General features: G+C 53.6%; 1 protein-coding gene across 1 annotated transcript in view; it reads right to left on the reverse strand.

Moving 5' to 3' along the window:
* The window catches only part of MID2 (midline 2), a 114,106-nt gene that overhangs the window by 4,500 nt on the left and 91,975 nt on the right, over nucleotides 1–17,631 (reverse strand). Inside the window, exons 5-9 of the mRNA XM_055818183.1 lie at nucleotides 14,478–14,626; nucleotides 13,834–13,961; nucleotides 12,657–12,800; nucleotides 7,379–7,540; nucleotides 1,920–2,127 (exon numbers count right to left, since the gene is read on the reverse strand). Of these exons, the coding sequence (XP_055674158.1) occupies nucleotides 1,920–2,127; nucleotides 7,379–7,540; nucleotides 12,657–12,800; nucleotides 13,834–13,961; nucleotides 14,478–14,626 (791 nt within the window). The remainder of the gene's footprint in view (nucleotides 1–1,919; nucleotides 2,128–7,378; nucleotides 7,541–12,656; nucleotides 12,801–13,833; nucleotides 13,962–14,477; nucleotides 14,627–17,631) is intronic.

Raw genomic sequence — 17,631 nt, forward strand, 5'->3', positions numbered from 1 at the left:
TACCGGTTCTTCCTCAGCTGGAGCTCCTGGAGATGCACACAGGTTTTGAGGATCAGCTGAGCCCCCGTTACATGCTGCAAAGGAGGCAGCCCACGAACCGCTGGCGGCGGTAACCATGTGGAAGTACTGCCCTGCCTGCAGCACCATTGAAGGGACGGGGCGAGGTGGGGAAGGGTCAGTGTCGGTGTGGGGCTGAGGTGCAGGGAGATGGGAGGTGGCACTGAGGGTGGCTGAGAGCTGCAGGTCCCACCCTGCCTTTGACCAAAGCATCCTTGCGATGAGCCCCATCAGGAGACCGGGCTCCAGGCTTGCCCTGAGTCATGGCCACAGCCAACTCAGCTAGCTTCCAGCACGTGGCTGTGCTCATTCTGCATCTGAACACACCCCTCTGCAGAGCCCAAGGAGCTGCTATATATTTGAAAGCTATTTCCTGCTCTGAAGTTCTTGCAGTATTCGGTCATCAGCAAAACAACGCCTGGAACAGATCTATTTCTAAGAAACAGCTCCAGAAACAATTATTGCTCGAGAAACAATTCACAAATCAAATTGCTGAAGTCGGAAACTGCTTTCTAACGAAGGGTGCGCTAGCCTACATCCCTGACTCGTCCCTTCTGCTGCTGCCCAGATGCTTTTTGCAGGCAGGGGCTTGGACTTGAGGGCAAGCCTGGGCTGGGGATGCCTGCTGAGATGCAGGAGGGAGGTGCTGTGGGGTCAAGGATGCTGCGTGACACTACTGCCAGCAAGAAGCTGCACTCAGGGCCATGCTTCTGTGCAAGCCTCTCTGACAAGGGCTGCTGGAGAGGATGGGGTGAAAGCAATCCCCACCCCTTGCAGTTCCCAGCAATGCTGCCTTCATCTCCCATGGAGTACAGGGAGGGGATTGGCTCTCACCCTCCCACTCTCGCAGTGTCCACCCATGGAGCCTGGACCAGGGAACAGTCATCAAACCTCAGCTGAGAGCAATCGCTGCAGAGGAGGCACTGCAGCCAGGGCTGCCGCTGCTCCTGGTGCTCCACTGAGCCTGGTCCCCTTCAGCAGATGCCAGGGTGACCCAAGGTGGGGACAAAGCTCTGTTCCTGTTGATGGGAGGGAGACATGGACTTGGCCTCCCTCAAGAGAAGCAGCTTGTGGCAATGAAGTCAGCCTCTCCTGAAACAAAGCCATGTGGCAGCAGCACAGGGCGAGTGAGAGCAAATGGCAAGCAAAGCATCACCCTCTGCTTTGCCCCACTGGTCCTCTGGCCACCACAGGGCAGAGAGGTACATCCCTATGAGGAGGGGGACGCGCTGCTTGGGATGATTTCTCCTGCCAGCCTGCAACGCTGGGTATGACTATAGGGTGACACAGCAGGCATGGAACAGGCTCCCCTGGAGCTGCCTGCCCTCACAGGGATAGCTCAGTGCCTTGCCAGGCCTTTGCAAACCTCCCTTGGAGACATCCCTGTCTCCTCTGCTTAGGGGGACCGTGGCTCTGTGCACCCTTCCAGCTCAGACTTCATAATCACGCCTGGCCCAGCTAAGCAGGACCTTGCCCGAGACAGCCCAGGGGAGGGCACGGTGCATGCAAAAACCAGCAGATCTAAAGCTCTGTAGCACCTCTGCCCTGCTGTCATGGTGAGCTTTGAGCCCTGGCAAGCATTAGCAGGGTCAGCAGGTGAAGGATATACAAGTGAAGATACAAGCTCCGCGTTGCAGCCTGACTGGATCAGGCCCAAAGGCTTCTGGCAGACAGGAGAAACTCATAAACCTCTTGAAAGGTTCTTGAAAGCCACAGCCACCCGGATTTAAGGTCTCAAGCACCTCCCCGCCCACGAGCAGCTCTGCCAAAACCGTGGCCTTTAGCCCTAGTGTGCCCCACAGCATCTCTGGGGAAATCTGGGGGACCCTGGCAGAGGGAGGGAAGACAACGGTGCTGCCTACCAGGTTGAGGATCCCACCACCACCTCCCAGTAGTGGCAGCCACTGTCAATGAAGACGTTGCCTGCCGCCCCGTAGCATCCTGTCCCACTGAACCTCTCCGGCGTGTGGCTCTTCTTCAAGGAGCTCTCATCCTTCTCCATCTGCAGCCCGTCATTGGAGATTTTCAACTTCTTGTGAGCCATCTTGGGGTCCAGCTTAAAAGGCTGACCTGTTAGAAGAAGACACATGGATTAGGATTTACATTTATTATTGGGACAAGATGAAATGACCTCAAGTTGCACCAGGGGAGGTTTAGATTGGATATTAGGAAAAATTTCTTCAGTGAAAGGGTGGTTAAGCATTGGAACAGGCTGCTCAGGGAGGTGGTGGAGTCACCATCCCTGGAAGTGTTTAAAAAACATGTAGATGTGGTGTTTAGGGACATGGTTTAGTGGTGCACCTGGCAGTGCTACATCAACAGTTGGATTTGATGATCTTAAGGGTCTTCTCCAACTGGAATTATTCTATGATTTGTTACCATCATTGTGCAGACAGAACACGGCAGGAAACATCTGCCCCAGGCTCTTTGGACATCCTCCATGAGCCAAAGGTGCCCCCACTAGCCAAGGGCACTGGATTAGAGATGCCCAGCAAGATGCTGAGGCACATCCACATGCCTCATGCATCTATTTTCCTGGGCTGATCTGTAAACCATTGGTCCCTGTGCTGCTCCCGTGGCCCTGGTGCCGGCTACAGCTCCTCAGCCTTCTGGAAGGAGAAAGCAAGTTGCTGCTGCCCACACCTGCAAGCAAGCCACCACCCTGGCACCGTGGCAGCGGGAAGCAGGGATGAGAGCAGCACCTCCACCTTGGGCTTAGTCCCCAGCCTGGGAACCACTCACCTTTGTGGACCAAACAGAGGGAAAGGAGGTGAAACACAAAAATGCAGAGAGGAAGGAGCTGAAGAGCATGAGCTCTCTGCCCCCCAGGGAGGATCAGGACTGGACAGTAGCCAGGCTGGGCAGCCCAGCACATCGGGCAGGGATCCTTAAGTGAGGGGCTGGGGAATAACCAGGGTCTCATTGTATATGACCTCCTTCAAATGCCTCATTCCCCATCAGAGTGGCTTCTGTTTGCCCCTTCTCGATGATGCAAAACGTGGCAGAAACAGGAGGATGTTTCCAGGTAATGGAAGTGGCACCGAAGCTGCCATCAGGATGCACCGTGAACCAAACCTGGGCAGGGCATGTAGCCCGAATTCCTGAACGGATCCATACTCTGTTAGCAGTAATGAGAGCTACGTGAAGACAGGAGAGGGAGAACAGACTCTTTAAGTGCTGGTATAACAAAACTGTATCGCAGAAGCTGTACTGCAGCACTGAGCACATCCCTGAATCCCCATCAGCAGCCGAGGCAGACTGCTCCCCGGGGCACACAGGCTGCCATTACGTGTTACAGGAAGCATGCCCGAGGTTTTTCAGTGCTTCTCCACTGCCAACAAGGCCTCACCACTTGGAGAAGACGTCTGGGCTGTGGATGCAGCAGTGGAAGTAAATCAAAGGCATCAGGTCCAGCCCATGTTTAGTGGAGGCTGGAAGGGAGGTGCAAGCACAGGGCCAACCAGCCAGCCAGCGCACGCCCCAGGGCTTCCTCTGCAATTAACAGGATTGAGTTTGATGGATTTTGCAGATCTTTAATGCTGGCTTGAAACTCAACTGCAATGCCTTTGTAATGTTACCAGCACACAGAAAGCCAAACTATTTCCTAATTGACACACACCAGCTGCTCTTCTTGCTTTGATAAAAAGCCTCCTGAAGATCCGCAAGGCCAGGGGAACATCTGTCCTCCCTCGCACTGATAAACTCCATCTCTTCTGGGCACCAGCTCTGCAACCCATTCAACAGCAAGTGCCATGGATTTCTCTGCAAGGCTCCAATTTTTGGTGCCAAACAGCCTCGCCACAAAACTAACCCTCACCAGCTCCCAGGGCCAGGTCTTGTGCATGTAGGGACACAGGTGGGGACGGGCTCAGAAAAATACCTGCAAACACAGACTTGTTCAGTATGGAGGGCTGGGGGATTTGGTGCGTCTTCTGCTCAGGCTGCTCATGGGCACAGCCCTGCCAGCAGGGCCCAGGCTGCTCACCTGGGTGACCTCCCCAGCACTCCCCCCATTGCCTGCTTCCAAAGCAAGGCCTTCACCTGACCTCCTTATTTTTCAATGATTTCCCTCTGGAAGCCCCCAGACTGTCCCTGGTTTTGCAAACAAAACCTCAAGATGTTGTAAAGAAGCAAATTTGAGTTGTAGTGTTCTTTGTCGCTGTGAGTTTTCATGCAAGATACAGTAAAGACCATATAGATACCAGACAGGATTTCTGTAGGGATTAATCTACTTTAGCACAAAGTGCACCGGACAGCTCAGCAAAACACTTTAAATAACTGCAAGCAGCTGAAAACCCAGGCTTTGGTGCCTGGAGCGGTCCCTGGCCGGGCTTGGGGGAAACGCTGCGCTGCACGAGCTGTGCCCCACTGCTTGCTCCCGTTTTCAACTACGGACACCGAGTCTTGGCGAGGAGAAATGCCCGGCGCCAATGCTATGCAGTGAGGGGGTTTCCAAGCCATGGCTAGGAACCATTGCAAGTGGCATGCAGCATTAGCTACAGCAAGGCTGGAGAGCTTTCAAGTGTGACCCCATAATGGAGCTCATCTGCGCTACGCTCTACCTGGTGGTAGCTCGTGTTGATTTTCCTTGGAGCCCAATTTGCTAGGTAATTGAGTTGAGAGGCCTGAAAGTAAAGCTGCAAATTGGGAGTGACCTGCCCCCTCCTTTCCTCTAGCTATTTCAATATTTCTGTAGCTATGTTTTTCCAGCAGTAATGCAAAGAGACAAGCTCTGAGGAAGTGAGGTATAAAAATACTCGGCCCTGTCAAGAGAGAGACAGCCACAGCCCTTGTCACAAAGATGACCCCTTTTTAAGGTCACTGTGAACAACTGGAGTCCAGCTCTCATTGCTGGTCTGTGCTGGCACATCCTGGGTCAAGGGGTCAAGCAATATCTGCAGACAGTTTGCTGTGATGGGTAAGATGGAAGTTAAAAAGCACACAGCCTGCACCGCAAAATCTTGCTTGGGACAGAGGGCGTTTCAGAAGACACAGCCAGGTGCCTGCTCCCATCTGACCCCTTTCCCCAAAATATCACCCTGGCACTGGGAAACAATATGGATTTCACAGACTCTCAATGGTCCCAACCTCAGCTGCCTCTAATTCCTGGTGCGCGTGCCCGGCAGGGTCCTCTGCAATCACAGCTGCCTGTACCCCGCATGATGCTATGCTGGACGAGCTGGGTTATGGGAAGCTGCTGGAGGACTCGTGACTTGAGGACAGCATGGCTGGGAGAAGCAGAGGTCCCATGCCTAGTCCTAACCCTAGGTTAGCTAAATACAGCTAAACACCAGCACTGATGGCACCAATGCTGTGGAAATCCCTACATGTCCCGACACTTGACCTTCTGGTGATGAAGGAATCTCTCCTAACATCACTTCAGGAGCAAAAAGAGGACTGTGAAATATGCTAACTGGCCCATCTCCTTGTCGAGCTGCTGACCTTTCAGCCAAGGTTACAGCAGTTGAAAAGCATACACTACCTTCTAGTCACCCATTTGAAAAGGAGAAAACCCTGTTGCCCTGCAATGACAAACACGGGCAGGACAGACAGCCCGCGAGGATGCCCTGGGGGTGCAGCATGAAGCAGCGGCACCTTCAGCTGGCACCACCCTGATGATGGGCAGCGAACACCCCAAAGGAGCCATTGTACACCCAGGCTGGCCACAGAAAGAAAATATATATTCTATACATATATATTGCTAAATCAAACGTTCAGAAATTCAGAAGTTTCCCTAAACACTTTGCACGGGCTGCGGATAACCACCGAATCAGTGGCAGAGCAGGATGCGTGCCCGTTAATGCCGTGCACCTCTCCTTCCCGTTGCCCAAGCAGGAGGCACCGGGGTCAGATGCTTGGTAGCTCAGCCATGTGAAAGGAGCTCCTGGCACTCACAAACTGTGGTTATACATAATAATTTGTGCAGCGCTTCAGATGAGGCTTGCTTGAGGTTTTAAACATGCAGGAAGCTGCTGCAGACACATGCCTGCAACAAGGGGAGCTCAAAACCCGATTGGGCTCTTATTTAACCTACCAAATCAAGCCCATCTCTGAGGAGGAGCCCTCAGCAACGTGCTGGAGTCTCTGATGACTGGCACTCAGTTAAAAAAACAAATGAGCAAGCCCCATCCCTTGGGAGTGGCTACCAAAGCAAACCACCCTCGCTCCCTGCTGTGCTGCTCTGTCACAGCATTGCTCTCACCTTGCCAAGCCACCCATTTCTTATTTCCAGAGCGAGCGCCTTTCAAAGCATGGGAAAGCACTTAAAACCAGCAACCACAGGAGGGATACAATTTTAATAAACAAGGCAGAACTGGATTGGAGTTTGCTTCTCAGCAGCACCCCTCCAGCCCCACCACTACACCGCCTTTACTTAATTTCATTTGGTTTAAAGTTGCACAGAGAAAATGAGGAGGCGGAGGTGATAAATCATCTCAAAAGCCTAGTCGACGCAGGAGCAATTGCGGTGTTGAGGAAGGAAACACAAGGGAGGGCTGTGCTCGCCTGGCCGGGCAGACACAGCTCAATGAGCACTGGAAAGATGCAGCCGCGGAGCGGTCAGCTGTGGGCACAGCCTGGAGAGCAGACTCACCTTCTCCCTTGACATTTCCGACCGTCTCTGCTGTGATGTCCACCCCGGCAGCGGGCACCAACGGCCCTGCTGCATTTGCTGCCCTTCAGTGGGGAAATGCTTCCCTCCTCCCACTGCAAACCCAGAAACTGCCCCCCTGGCCGGGATGGGTCCAGCTCTGCTGCTCTCTCATTTTTGTTCAAATCTCACTCTGATTTCTCTAAACAATATTTAACCTTCCTTGGCCACCCCTGGGGTGACGAGAAGGTGAAGCACAGCTTCTCTTCTGTTCTGTGCGTGGCTGCAAAGCCCCATCCACTACCATGGAGACACTTTCCAGCCTCCTTACAGCTCCCCAGAACTGCAGCCCTCTGTGAGCAAAGCCACACATGCACGCACACACAATTGCCCTGGGGCTCCATCCATCACCCTCAAAAAGCCCAGGGATGTAATGATGGACCTTCATGATCTAAAACCCAAGTTGTCCCAGGGCTGGGCGCTGACAGGAGCAGACAGCTGATGGGAGCCCCAGGCACTGTGTGGATAGCAGCAGACCATGTCCCTTGTGGCAGGGAAGGAGCTGGGATACCAAGTAAGAAGTAAATTAAATAACCTGAGGGGTCTCCATCGTGCTGCCAGGAACTGTGGGCTCACAAGGAGTGGCTCAGCCATACCCCTCTGGACTCAAGCACCAATGAAGCCGCTCTCCCACCCACCCCAAGGCAAGGCACCCCCCGGGTGGGCACGTACTGTTTGTCTTGAGCCTGGCGGGCTCGCTGTTCCGGCTGCCCGCCTGGTTTATGGCCTTGACAAGGAAGATGTAGCGGGTGCCGCTCTGGAGCCCATGGACAGTGTAATGGTTCTGCTTGATGTTGGGGACAATCATCCAGCTGTCCATGGAGTTGTAGAGGCCTGCGGTATGGGAGATAGGGGAAAAAAGATTTATGCACAGGAAAGAACAGCGTACAAAGACCACCCGCTGCTAACGCAGAGCTCACTGACCACACATTCCCCAGGCTGACTTACTGCCCGCCCGAGAGTTAAGAGCACCTGCAGGAAAATTTCCGTAGATGATAAACCCCAGCAACTCGAAGAGCTTTTATTAACACACAAAGGCAACGTTTCGTAAGGCAAAGCCAGGTGTGGGGTGCAGGCATCTCAAGATGCCGCTGTGGGAGGAGATGGGGAAGGTGCAGAGAAAGGGGAATTCAACTGGCTGCACCTTCCACAGCCAGGGCAGATGGCACAGGCAGCTGCCAGCACCTGGGCGAAGGCGATGCCCGTCATCATCCTCTCTCGTTTCTTCACAGGACAACCTCCCTGCTGCTCTGGGGGTTGCAATATGCAATGCTGGCAGCAGAAACGGACGTGTTTGCACCCTGATCCTCCTCCTGCATGGTGCTCAGTGCTCTGGGGTGGGAAGCAATAATCCATGTCCAAGGGAAGCTGATGCTTCAGCTCCCTGTGTAGACTAATCTGCAAAGTGCTTCAAAGAAAAAAATTACAGCTCCCAGCAAAGGGACTGGGATCCAGCCATTGGAAAACACTCAGGTACCTAAACTTTTTCTGGAAATGGAAAGAAATTAAGAGCCCTAAGACCCTGGAGACAGTGCTCCAAAAGCCTCACACGGTGCCACAGATGCTGTTACTGCCACCAGCACAGCTGGGGTGAGAATAACCTGCTGACTGCACAACTACCTCGAGCAGCCAGCACCAGGGGAAAAGGATGCTGTGGGAATCAGGAGCGACCACCATCACTGGCACCTATGGGCCGGGGGCAGCGGGTGCCCAGGACCACCCACCGCAGCACACAGCGGCTCTGGGCTCTCAGGAAACGCTCTGGGGCAGCTGTCACAGCACGGGGCTGTTGCTATAAACCACAAGAATAAGGAGGAAGCTCAGAAGCAGTTGCTGCAAGTTTCTTGCATCCAGTGGGTTTGGAGGCGAAGGGGAGGCGATATATGCGGAGCGGGTTGTGAATCAAGGGTGACTGGAGCAGGGTTTTTAGCCTCCTGTTGCCAGCATACATGTGCATGGCTGGAAGGCAGGAGCCTGGAAAACGCTCCACACCTCCTCTTTTAAGGCTTACATTGGGGTGTTTATTTCTCTCCGGTGGCTTGCTCAGCCGGAGGACAAGGGCAGGTGGCAGTCATTGTCAGCATGGATTTGGTTTAAAATATATGTGGAAATGGCCTAGGGGAGCAGAGCAACATTATTTGAAGTAGAAAATAAAACAGATGTGATACCAATTGCATCCTGCGCGCAGAGCTGCTTTCATCGGAGCACTCAGCTTTCAGCCAAGCTCTGGTAGGTGTTACCTCCCTGCAGACAAGGACCAGCTTTGAGTCCTTCATCGGAAAGGACAAGGTGGCTGAGAGACGACAGTCTGGGAATGATTTGGCCTCCCAAGCATGTTTCTTTCCCAAAACGACCAAGAAGGGATTGGCCTTGAAGACCGAGAGCTTCTATCCTTGCCAAATGTTTAAAAAATCCTTTTTATTGCAGTTTTCGTCATCCATAAAAATGTCCCACTCCTGCCGAGCTCTTGGCTTTAAAGAGAGTGTGAAGGGGCTGGTTTCCACAGGCCAACTGTGTGCTCTTTGCAAAGGTATTTCCTTTCGTGGGAAGCCTCCGCGTGCTCCTGGCAGGTGAGCCCTAGCGCACCATCTCCAGTGTCTCTTCATGCATGAGTTCAGCCAGGACTCAAACACTCTCATCACCCAGACCTGACTGTGTTATTTCAAGTGACAATATATTATTCATTTTCTCCTCCAAGATGTTAACTGGTATTTTCTTTACTCCTCCTATGAAGATCTACCAAAGAGGGCCAAGGAAGACCCCCCCTGGCGTGTGCCCCTCTGGGCTTTCTTCCAGAGCTGCCCTTGCTGCTTATCACCCCTGTGGTTTCCGTGCCCCCCTGCTTCCCAGTGCCTGTACCGAACCCACACAGCCCCCAGGGTGGGTAGGTGACTGATTTCCAAGCCCCTCGATGGACTGGAGCCTGAGCCGCACATCTGGAGCGGCATGTGGGGAGAGCGGGGAGCCAGACCCTTCCCCGAGGGGCCTTGGCACTGGGGGGGAGTAGTCCCAGGGCAGGGACACAAGTTGCAGCAGGGGAAATCCTGGTTAGATAAGGAAAAAATTCTTCTGGCTAGGGTGGGGACATGCTGGAGCAGGGCCCGGAGAGCTGGGCGCTCTCCATCCTTGGGGCTGCTCAATGCTCAGGAAGCAAGCCCTGGGCAACCTGACCGAGCTCCAAGTTGCCCAGCTCCCGCAGGGCCAGTGCAGAGACCGTCAGGTGTCCCGCCCCACCTGAACACCTCGGTGATACCAGCAGGGCCCATGTTTCCTCCCCAGCTGGCAGGTGCAGGGGAGGTGGATGCTGGTGGCCATCTAAGAACGGAGCCAAAGAGGCTGCTGACCCTCCAGGCTTTCAGAGGAGGACAAAACACTGGAGACAACATGTCACGGCGGGGGGTGGAGAGGGGAACTGTGCGGGGGCAATCTAGCCGCTGTAGCACTGGGTTCCGTAACTAACCTCTGACTGAGGGGAAATAAATCATCTTGTTTTCCAAAATAAGGGCAAAGGCTCCTGCCAAGGCTGGGGATGCAAGCGTTATCTGGCTTCAAAAGTTGCAAACTTTCTCTGGCAGCTTCCTGCATATTTGAAAGTGCACTTTGCAGCCTTCCTGCGCCGTGACACTACGCCTCCAGCGCCGACGTCTTCCTGACCAGCCAGATAAACCATCAGTGGCCCAAAAAGCCCACTCCAAAGCATTTCATCAGCACTTCCTACCACAGTTAAGTGCTACTAAAGAAAACCAGGAGTAAAACTTCCTTGCAAGAGCCATGCCATGGTGTGCTGTGCTCTTCCAAACCACTACTTCAGGATGGCAAACTGGAAGCCATACTTTTGTTCTCCCATTACAACATTGATATTTTTTTCTCATATGAAACAAGTGTTTTCCCTGGACTCTCTCCTACAACCCAGCCCACAGATTAACTTTCCTCCAGAACACAAACCCCTCCAATTTTAGGAAAAGGCAACGCCACAAGAAATCATAACAGGTATGTATTTCTGACACCACAAGGACTCACCGGGCACCCAAAGGAATTAACCACTGCCACTGAGACTGGCAAACAGTCCTCGGCTTTATGGCCAAACTGCCCTTCTCTCCCTGCACCTCTGTGTTCTTCACCCGAAGAACCCCCTTCCCCGCAAGGACAGCCAACCCAGCTTTTTCTTTTACAGATAAACCCTCCTGACAATGAACGAGGAGGAAGACTACATAGCTCCTGCAGCAGATGCATGTGTCCTCGGGGGTAGCAGGGGGTCACAGCTTCCAGCCCCAGCTTCTCCAACCTGCAGTTTACCAGCTCTAATGATAAGCCACGGTGCCAGAAAGCCCGGAGTTTGAGTCTCCTTTTGGTCAATTCAGGTGTAGGGGGAGGAAATCAAACAGACATTTGGCACATTCCTTTAGTTTTGATCCCCAGGCAATTTCTGGCTCATTTTATCTTCAAGCCTTCAGCTGATTTGGGATGTCTGAGGGCCTCTGCCTGGCTACCCCTGGGCAGAGCTCCCACCTGCCGGCCGGCGGACTGCAGGGGCAGGCACAGCCGCCCGAAGCCCTGGCACAGCTGCAGGCAGAGCCCTGCCCGCGACAGCGACAGCTCAGCTGTGCCCGGCACGGCCCCGTGCCCTGAGACCACGTTTGGCCCTGGCCGGCACAGTGCTGCAAAGGGCTGGTAGGGGTCCTCCAGGGCACAGACCCCTCAGCTAACAGTGATGCCAATGAGCAGTGGCACACGGAGCCCCTGCGTGTGGCCGGGGTGCCCCTGGAGGACAGCTCTGGGTTTTAAAGTCCTGACCTTTGGAAGAGTGGCAGGAGGAGGCCGGGACAAAAAGATGCTTTGCCAGAGCTGCTCTACCTCCCCCAGTTTGCAACAGGTGTCCCAGCACCTTCTTTTCCCTTTGTTGCTTCTGCTTCCTTCACTGCTTGTGTTTTCCATCGCACTTAGGCAGCAGGACCAGGGCAGAATGCGTCCCTTCGAAGTCACCATATTCACCAGCTTGCTTTCTCCTGCTCGCTCTGGCTGAACACACACCAGGCACTCGAGAGCGCCTCACAAGCAACCAGCCATCCATACCCGGATGTCTCTGGACCCCGTTACCTCCCCCCCAAAAAGGTGGAGCCAGCTGTTAAATGCACTGTTGAAATATTTGTAATATTAAACCCCCCATAACTACCATAGTCTTCATCAAATAACAAATATCCAGGAGGGAGCTTTGCATATAAGAGGTTGCTGTCCTGACCTTGTGGCAAGCCTGGGGGCAGGATCACCCCTGTAAAGCTGTTTTAAAGCTGTCCTGTTGCACTAGAAGACAGCATGGCACGGAAAATATGCTGAGCACCGCAGAGTCTATAAAGCCCAGGCTCTCCCAGGGGAGCTGGATGCCGCGCCCTGAGCTGCAGGTTCCTTGCTGTCTGACCACAGTGCTTCTGAAGTGATTAGCTACCAACCCAGCCCCTCCACAAGAGCCCTCCTTGGTCCTCAAATCCCATTCCTGCCAAGCAAATTTGTGGCAGTGTGGAAAAATAATTAGGTATGGCAGTTATTTTCAGGAAGAATTACCCAGAGACGTGCCTCTATATTGTTATGGAGGGTATATAAATCATGCTTAACTATCAGCCCACAGAGCAGCCAGCACCACCCTGCCCGTACTATCCCAGGGCGCTGTATGGGATGTACAGACACGGTAGCTGTGGGACTGATGAGACCCTCTCACGTACCAAATGCTTCACCAAGCCAGAGGCTGCGGACACCAAGTGCAGGGCAAAACAATCCAGCATGGGGCAGTCCCCATCACTTTGATTACAGCCCTAAGCAATGTCCTTGTCAGATCCTTCGCTGCAGTTTCCTCCCTTAATTCCCAGCCTTCAAACCTGCTGATTTTCTCCAAGCATCTTTTTCTTCCCAAACTGGACCACGGCCCCCCAAACTGAGCTGGTGCGCGGTGACTTACTGATGAAGTTGGCTTGGCCGGTGAAGATGGTGTACTGCAGCTCATAGGAGCTGACGCTGAACTCGTCCTCTGAGATCCAGTGGACAGTGATTGTATCGTGGGAAGCTGTGCAGAGCTCCTCTCGGACAGATGGCGGGTTTGGCGCTGCAGAAGATCACAGGTAACGTATTTTGGTGAGTTTCTTAATATAATAGGCTTTTTTTCTCCCTTAAGGATAGAGATAGGTTCATGCAGGGAGCAGTCTCGACACAAACAACTGTCTCATTTTATCCAACATTGTGTTTCCCACTTAACTAAACTTTTTAGTGACGTAACAAAATATCCAGGGCCAGCGTGTTTTCAGGCATGCCAGAACAAGGGGGTTTTGCTGCTGCTTCCATCAGGTCTGACACCTCTATCCTGAAATGAGCTGAGAAGCCACTTCAAAATCCACCTAACTTCTTAGCACCGGTTGTGGACTAACTGTCCCATAACTGTTCCAGGCACGTTTGTTGTTAATCTTTCATTGCAAGCTGATGTGCTTCACGATAAAGAAAATCAGGTTTTGGTAAGTAAGGATGTCCTCGCTTCTCCGGAGCTTTCACCCCTGCCCCTGCTTTTCCAGCACACTGCATGGTTCAACAGCAGTTGGCTGCAGCAGGGCTGCTCCCCAACAGCCCGCGTCGCCCCAGGCAAGGGCGAGAGCAGCATTTAGCCTGTGCTGTGGGCACCAAGGCACCACCAAGAGGCCCAGCAAGGTTTCTGCCCACAGAAGTTCATAATTTATCACCATGAGATCTGCAAAAGGGGCAGCAAAAGGGAAATGCTAAAGGATGCAGTGTGTTAGAAGTACAGTAATTGATTAATTCACCACTGCCTCTCTGTAATCGACCCTCTCGGATCCTCATGGGCATCAGCCTCCTCCCAGGGTCGTGGAGGGGGTCATTTCTGACCTGCTTTCTGAACTTTTCCACTGTCCCCAAGGCGAGGCAGAGTGCAACAGGAGGCTGGGGATACGTCAGTCCTGGTGACAGCATAGCCTCTGCTCTGCCACAGCTAACCAGGCACTCTTTAGTGGTGAAAATGAATGGCAAACTGGTTTGCTTTGAAATACGCCTGCCGGCCCTCGGCTGAGTGCAGAGGAGGGGGCTGCAGGGAAGGTGTGGTGTGCAGGCAACGGGAGCACCTGTGCACTCACCGGTTAGATAATCCAGCCCCTCCAGCAGCTTCTTCTCTCTTGAAAAATCTAAAGCAAAGTTTTCAAAGGCATCATTAAAATTGATATCTGGTATCAGAACTTGAGAGGATGCAGTTGCCATGGCGACCCTGAAAGAAAAGAAGACACCATCAATACGCATCAGGGTGCACACTGCTCCTGATGCCTGACAGCGACAAGGTGGGGGATTAAAAGGGTGCAAGCAGCCTCACGGTGACATTACAGTCAGGAAACCGGCTTTTGCCTACTGACCACTGCTCCTGTCCCAGGAGAGTGACCTGGCCTGGGGACAGGTCCCCAGAGCAGTGGGGTGGCTCTGTCCTTAGGGGATCCCAGCCCTGAATGCCTGCCAGGTTCCCTTCAGACTGGCATTTCCACCACATCCCTCCTGCCCCGGGAACGATGTTTGCTCCCACAGTAGGTGTTTGGCTTCGCTAGGACTTGCCATGCAACTCCTGTCTGGTGAGGGACGGGAACCAGTGACACCCCAGACCCCAGTATTTATTTGAGGGCTGAAGGCTGCAGGGGGTAGGATGGAGTGTCCCTGGGCAGGGACCTGCGACCAGGGGACACTCCAGCAGCACTGGTGTCCTAAGCTGAGCGTGCCAGTGCCAGCGCCAGCCCACCTCTCGGCCACATTTCTGGCTGTCTGCAGGAACCGTGCGTGGTCATTCTCCTTCAGGATATGCTCTGCCTGGTTGATGAGGACTGTCGAGCGCTCGAGACACTGCCGGCAGTTAGCGACCTGCTGGGCTAGCTTCCGCAGCTTCATCACCTGCAAGAGGAGCAGAGGGGAACAAAGGTGTCGCTTGAAAAGCGAAGAGCAAACCCCATCCGAACGCAGGGGCTGCTCAGGGGATGCAAGGAGCAGTGAAACAGCATGGAAATGTCTCCCAAGACTCCGGGGAGGAAGAGCAGCAATGCTCTCTTTTCTCCTTTTTTTCCCCTCTTTTCTCTATTTTTTTCCATGTTAATTTTTGCTTGTGGGTGGGAAAGCCCCAGGGAAAAGCTTCCGCACTGCTCTAAGGGTCCCACGCATGATCAGCGTAGGAAAGTGATGCATCTTCTCTCTGCTCCTCCCATGCAAATGCAACATCATCCCCCCTGTGCCAGTTCTCAGTAGATGTGGCCGGGAGAGGAGCGCTCCTGCAAAGCACAGAGCAAGGAAACCTCATGCTGGCTCAGCCCCAGCAGAGCTGCTGGAAAACATGACATCTGCAGCCGCAAATTGTTTTGCAATTAAAGGTGAGGTGCTGCAGTAAGAACAGGAGAGGAGAGTTACCCACAACACAGGGAAGCAGGAGCTGCAAAACCAGCCCAAGCGCCAGTTTGCACCCAAAAATAGTGCATGTGGCTTGAACGGGCTGTCTCCGGCCACCCAGGTGTCCTGTGAGTCCGACACAGCCCATGCTGGGGGCCAGGGCTGAGGGCTCTGCCGTGGCTGGTGGAAGCTCAGACCTGGCCCAGCCACCATTCAAAAGGGGACGTGAAGTGACTCCAGGGAAAAGCACCTCTGACGCTTCGGCCCTTTCCCTGCAAAGCTCTGTAGAAGATATTTACTGATGGCTTTACCTTAGGCTTAAGCCATTAAGGAATAAAGAGAACAGGTTTGATGGCACCTCTTCCCTCTCCTGCAAAGTACCAATGCTCAGCAGCAGTGAGGAGAGCAAAGAAACCAGGAGAAACTATTTCTCAGGCAAAATCTCCAAGTCTTGGGAATGCTGGGCTGGAGCACTAGGGAAACCACCTTTGAAACTCCCACCTCCTGCATGCAGCCAGGGTGAAGCTAAAGAAAAGGCAGGCACAAGCCCCAGGTCAGCCCTGGAGCTGCTCATGCGTAGCAATGGTCATATTTCTGTAGGGTCTACGGCTCTGGCAACAAAATAATCATGAGACGTAACGCCCTTCCTGCCCTCCTGTCTCTACATGAACACACGCTCATGCAGCCACTCCTGGCACCGACTTCACATCAGAAGCAGGGTGGAGGGAAAAGGGGGGTTACAGAGGAGCCGACAGATTTGTAGGGTAGTTCTCCTGTTTATGCTGGGAGCACAGAGAAGCTCAGGAATGCCTCGAGCTGGCTGAGGTCAATACCACATGTTAAAGCGCACTGTACCACTTCTCTGGCTCTGATGCTTTGCTGGTGCCAGAGGCAGTATTTTGATTTGGGAGGAGCAGTCCTGGGCCCTACGTTGGCACCAACGAAAACACAGAAGAAAGGGGGTGAATCAGCACCCTGGGAATTGCACTGACAGGCAAGCTAGAAGTAATTCTGTATCTGGAAAAGCATCTTGAGAGGGACAATGAGGCACTTGCTAATGGAATATAAATCCCCACTGCCTTGTTCCTGTGTGCATCTGCAGCAAAGGATCCTGCAGACACCCAGGGGAGGGGAAAACACATTTCGGCAGATGGAGCTGGACTGGGAGTACCTGAAACAGCAGATTCTGACATGATAAAACCTGCTTCAGATCCCTGCCCCATGCTCCGCAGCTGCATCCCACATGAGGCTCTCCTGAATGGCATCACACAAATGTCTTAAACCGAAACGAGCGGTCCTCCCGCACGCCTGCGGCACCAACCACAGACACCATTTCCTCTCACTTACTTAGCTGATGCTTGTGACTGAGCATCATGCTGGACTTATCCTGTGAGAATGTGATGGCAGAGCTTTAGCCGTGTCCTCTCTGCTCCATACGACCACCCACAGCTCTCCCAGCCCACCTCCGAAAGGAGCAACTGGTACACTGTGTTGCTCATCTGTGCATCTTCAGAGTATTTCCTTTTATTAACGAGGGAGCAGGGCGTTCTGCAGGCCTCATGAAGGCATCGTGACAGCAGCTCCTGAAGCTCCTCACTGGCCACGGCTGCCCTGCAGCAAATCCATCAGGAAGCGAGAGCAGGAGCTCCTGAAGGTGATGGGAGGCTGCTCAAGCTGCTCTTTCAAGGTGTCAGTGCTGTCAGTGCATTTACAATTGAGTAGCATGCTAATCCCCTGGCTGACAGCAGGGCCCTGCTCCCCTTGCACGACTTGTGGGCATCTTCCCACAGCCCCCGGCACCTCTGCAGGAGTTCAAAATAAACAAGACCAAGGGTGAAAAGCCAACAGATGAGCTTTGAGCACATCAAGCCAAGAAAAAGCCATGACTTTCCATCCCTCCCCAAAACCTAAGGGTTTCCATTGCACTGTGACACGGCTGGGTGCCTGGTGATGGAACTCTGTGGGCCCAGCATGGCACCCACCCGGCTGCACTCATTCCAGCGCCGACCACGGAGCAGCACACCAGGCTGCAGCAGGAGGGGACCTTGGGGTGAATCACTGGCAAGGGGAGGACACTCGAGCATCCTCCAGCCAGCACTGTGAGCTCTCCAAAGGCACCCAGGGTGAGGCATCCCTCGGGAAGCACCCACTGCGTTGGCAGTGGAGGCGAGGACATCACTCGTCAGAGGTGATGACGCCCTTGGTACCTGCCTTCTCCATCCATCTGGCAGGAACAGCTGCGAGACCCTGGCACCCATCCTGTGACATTTACTGGCCCCAGCCAGCCCTGTGCAGGCTCCATGCAAGCAGCAAAGCAGCTCAGGTTAAACCTGGGAGGTAACAACATGCGGCCAGGCAGCTGTCACTTGCTGGCAGAAGTGGCAGAGCCATTAGGTGGCCAAAGTACCCTGCACGTTCTCCCTCTTCCTTCTCCTAGGCTTTTGCAGGACATCAGCTCCCTGCCCCATGTCCCCGCAGTGTGATGTGGGGCTGCAGCATCTCCCTGCACCCACAAAGAT

Source organism: Falco peregrinus, chromosome 13 (assembly GCF_023634155.1).
Source record: "Falco peregrinus isolate bFalPer1 chromosome 13, bFalPer1.pri, whole genome shotgun sequence".
Lineage (NCBI taxonomy): Eukaryota > Metazoa > Chordata > Aves > Falconiformes > Falconidae > Falco > Falco peregrinus.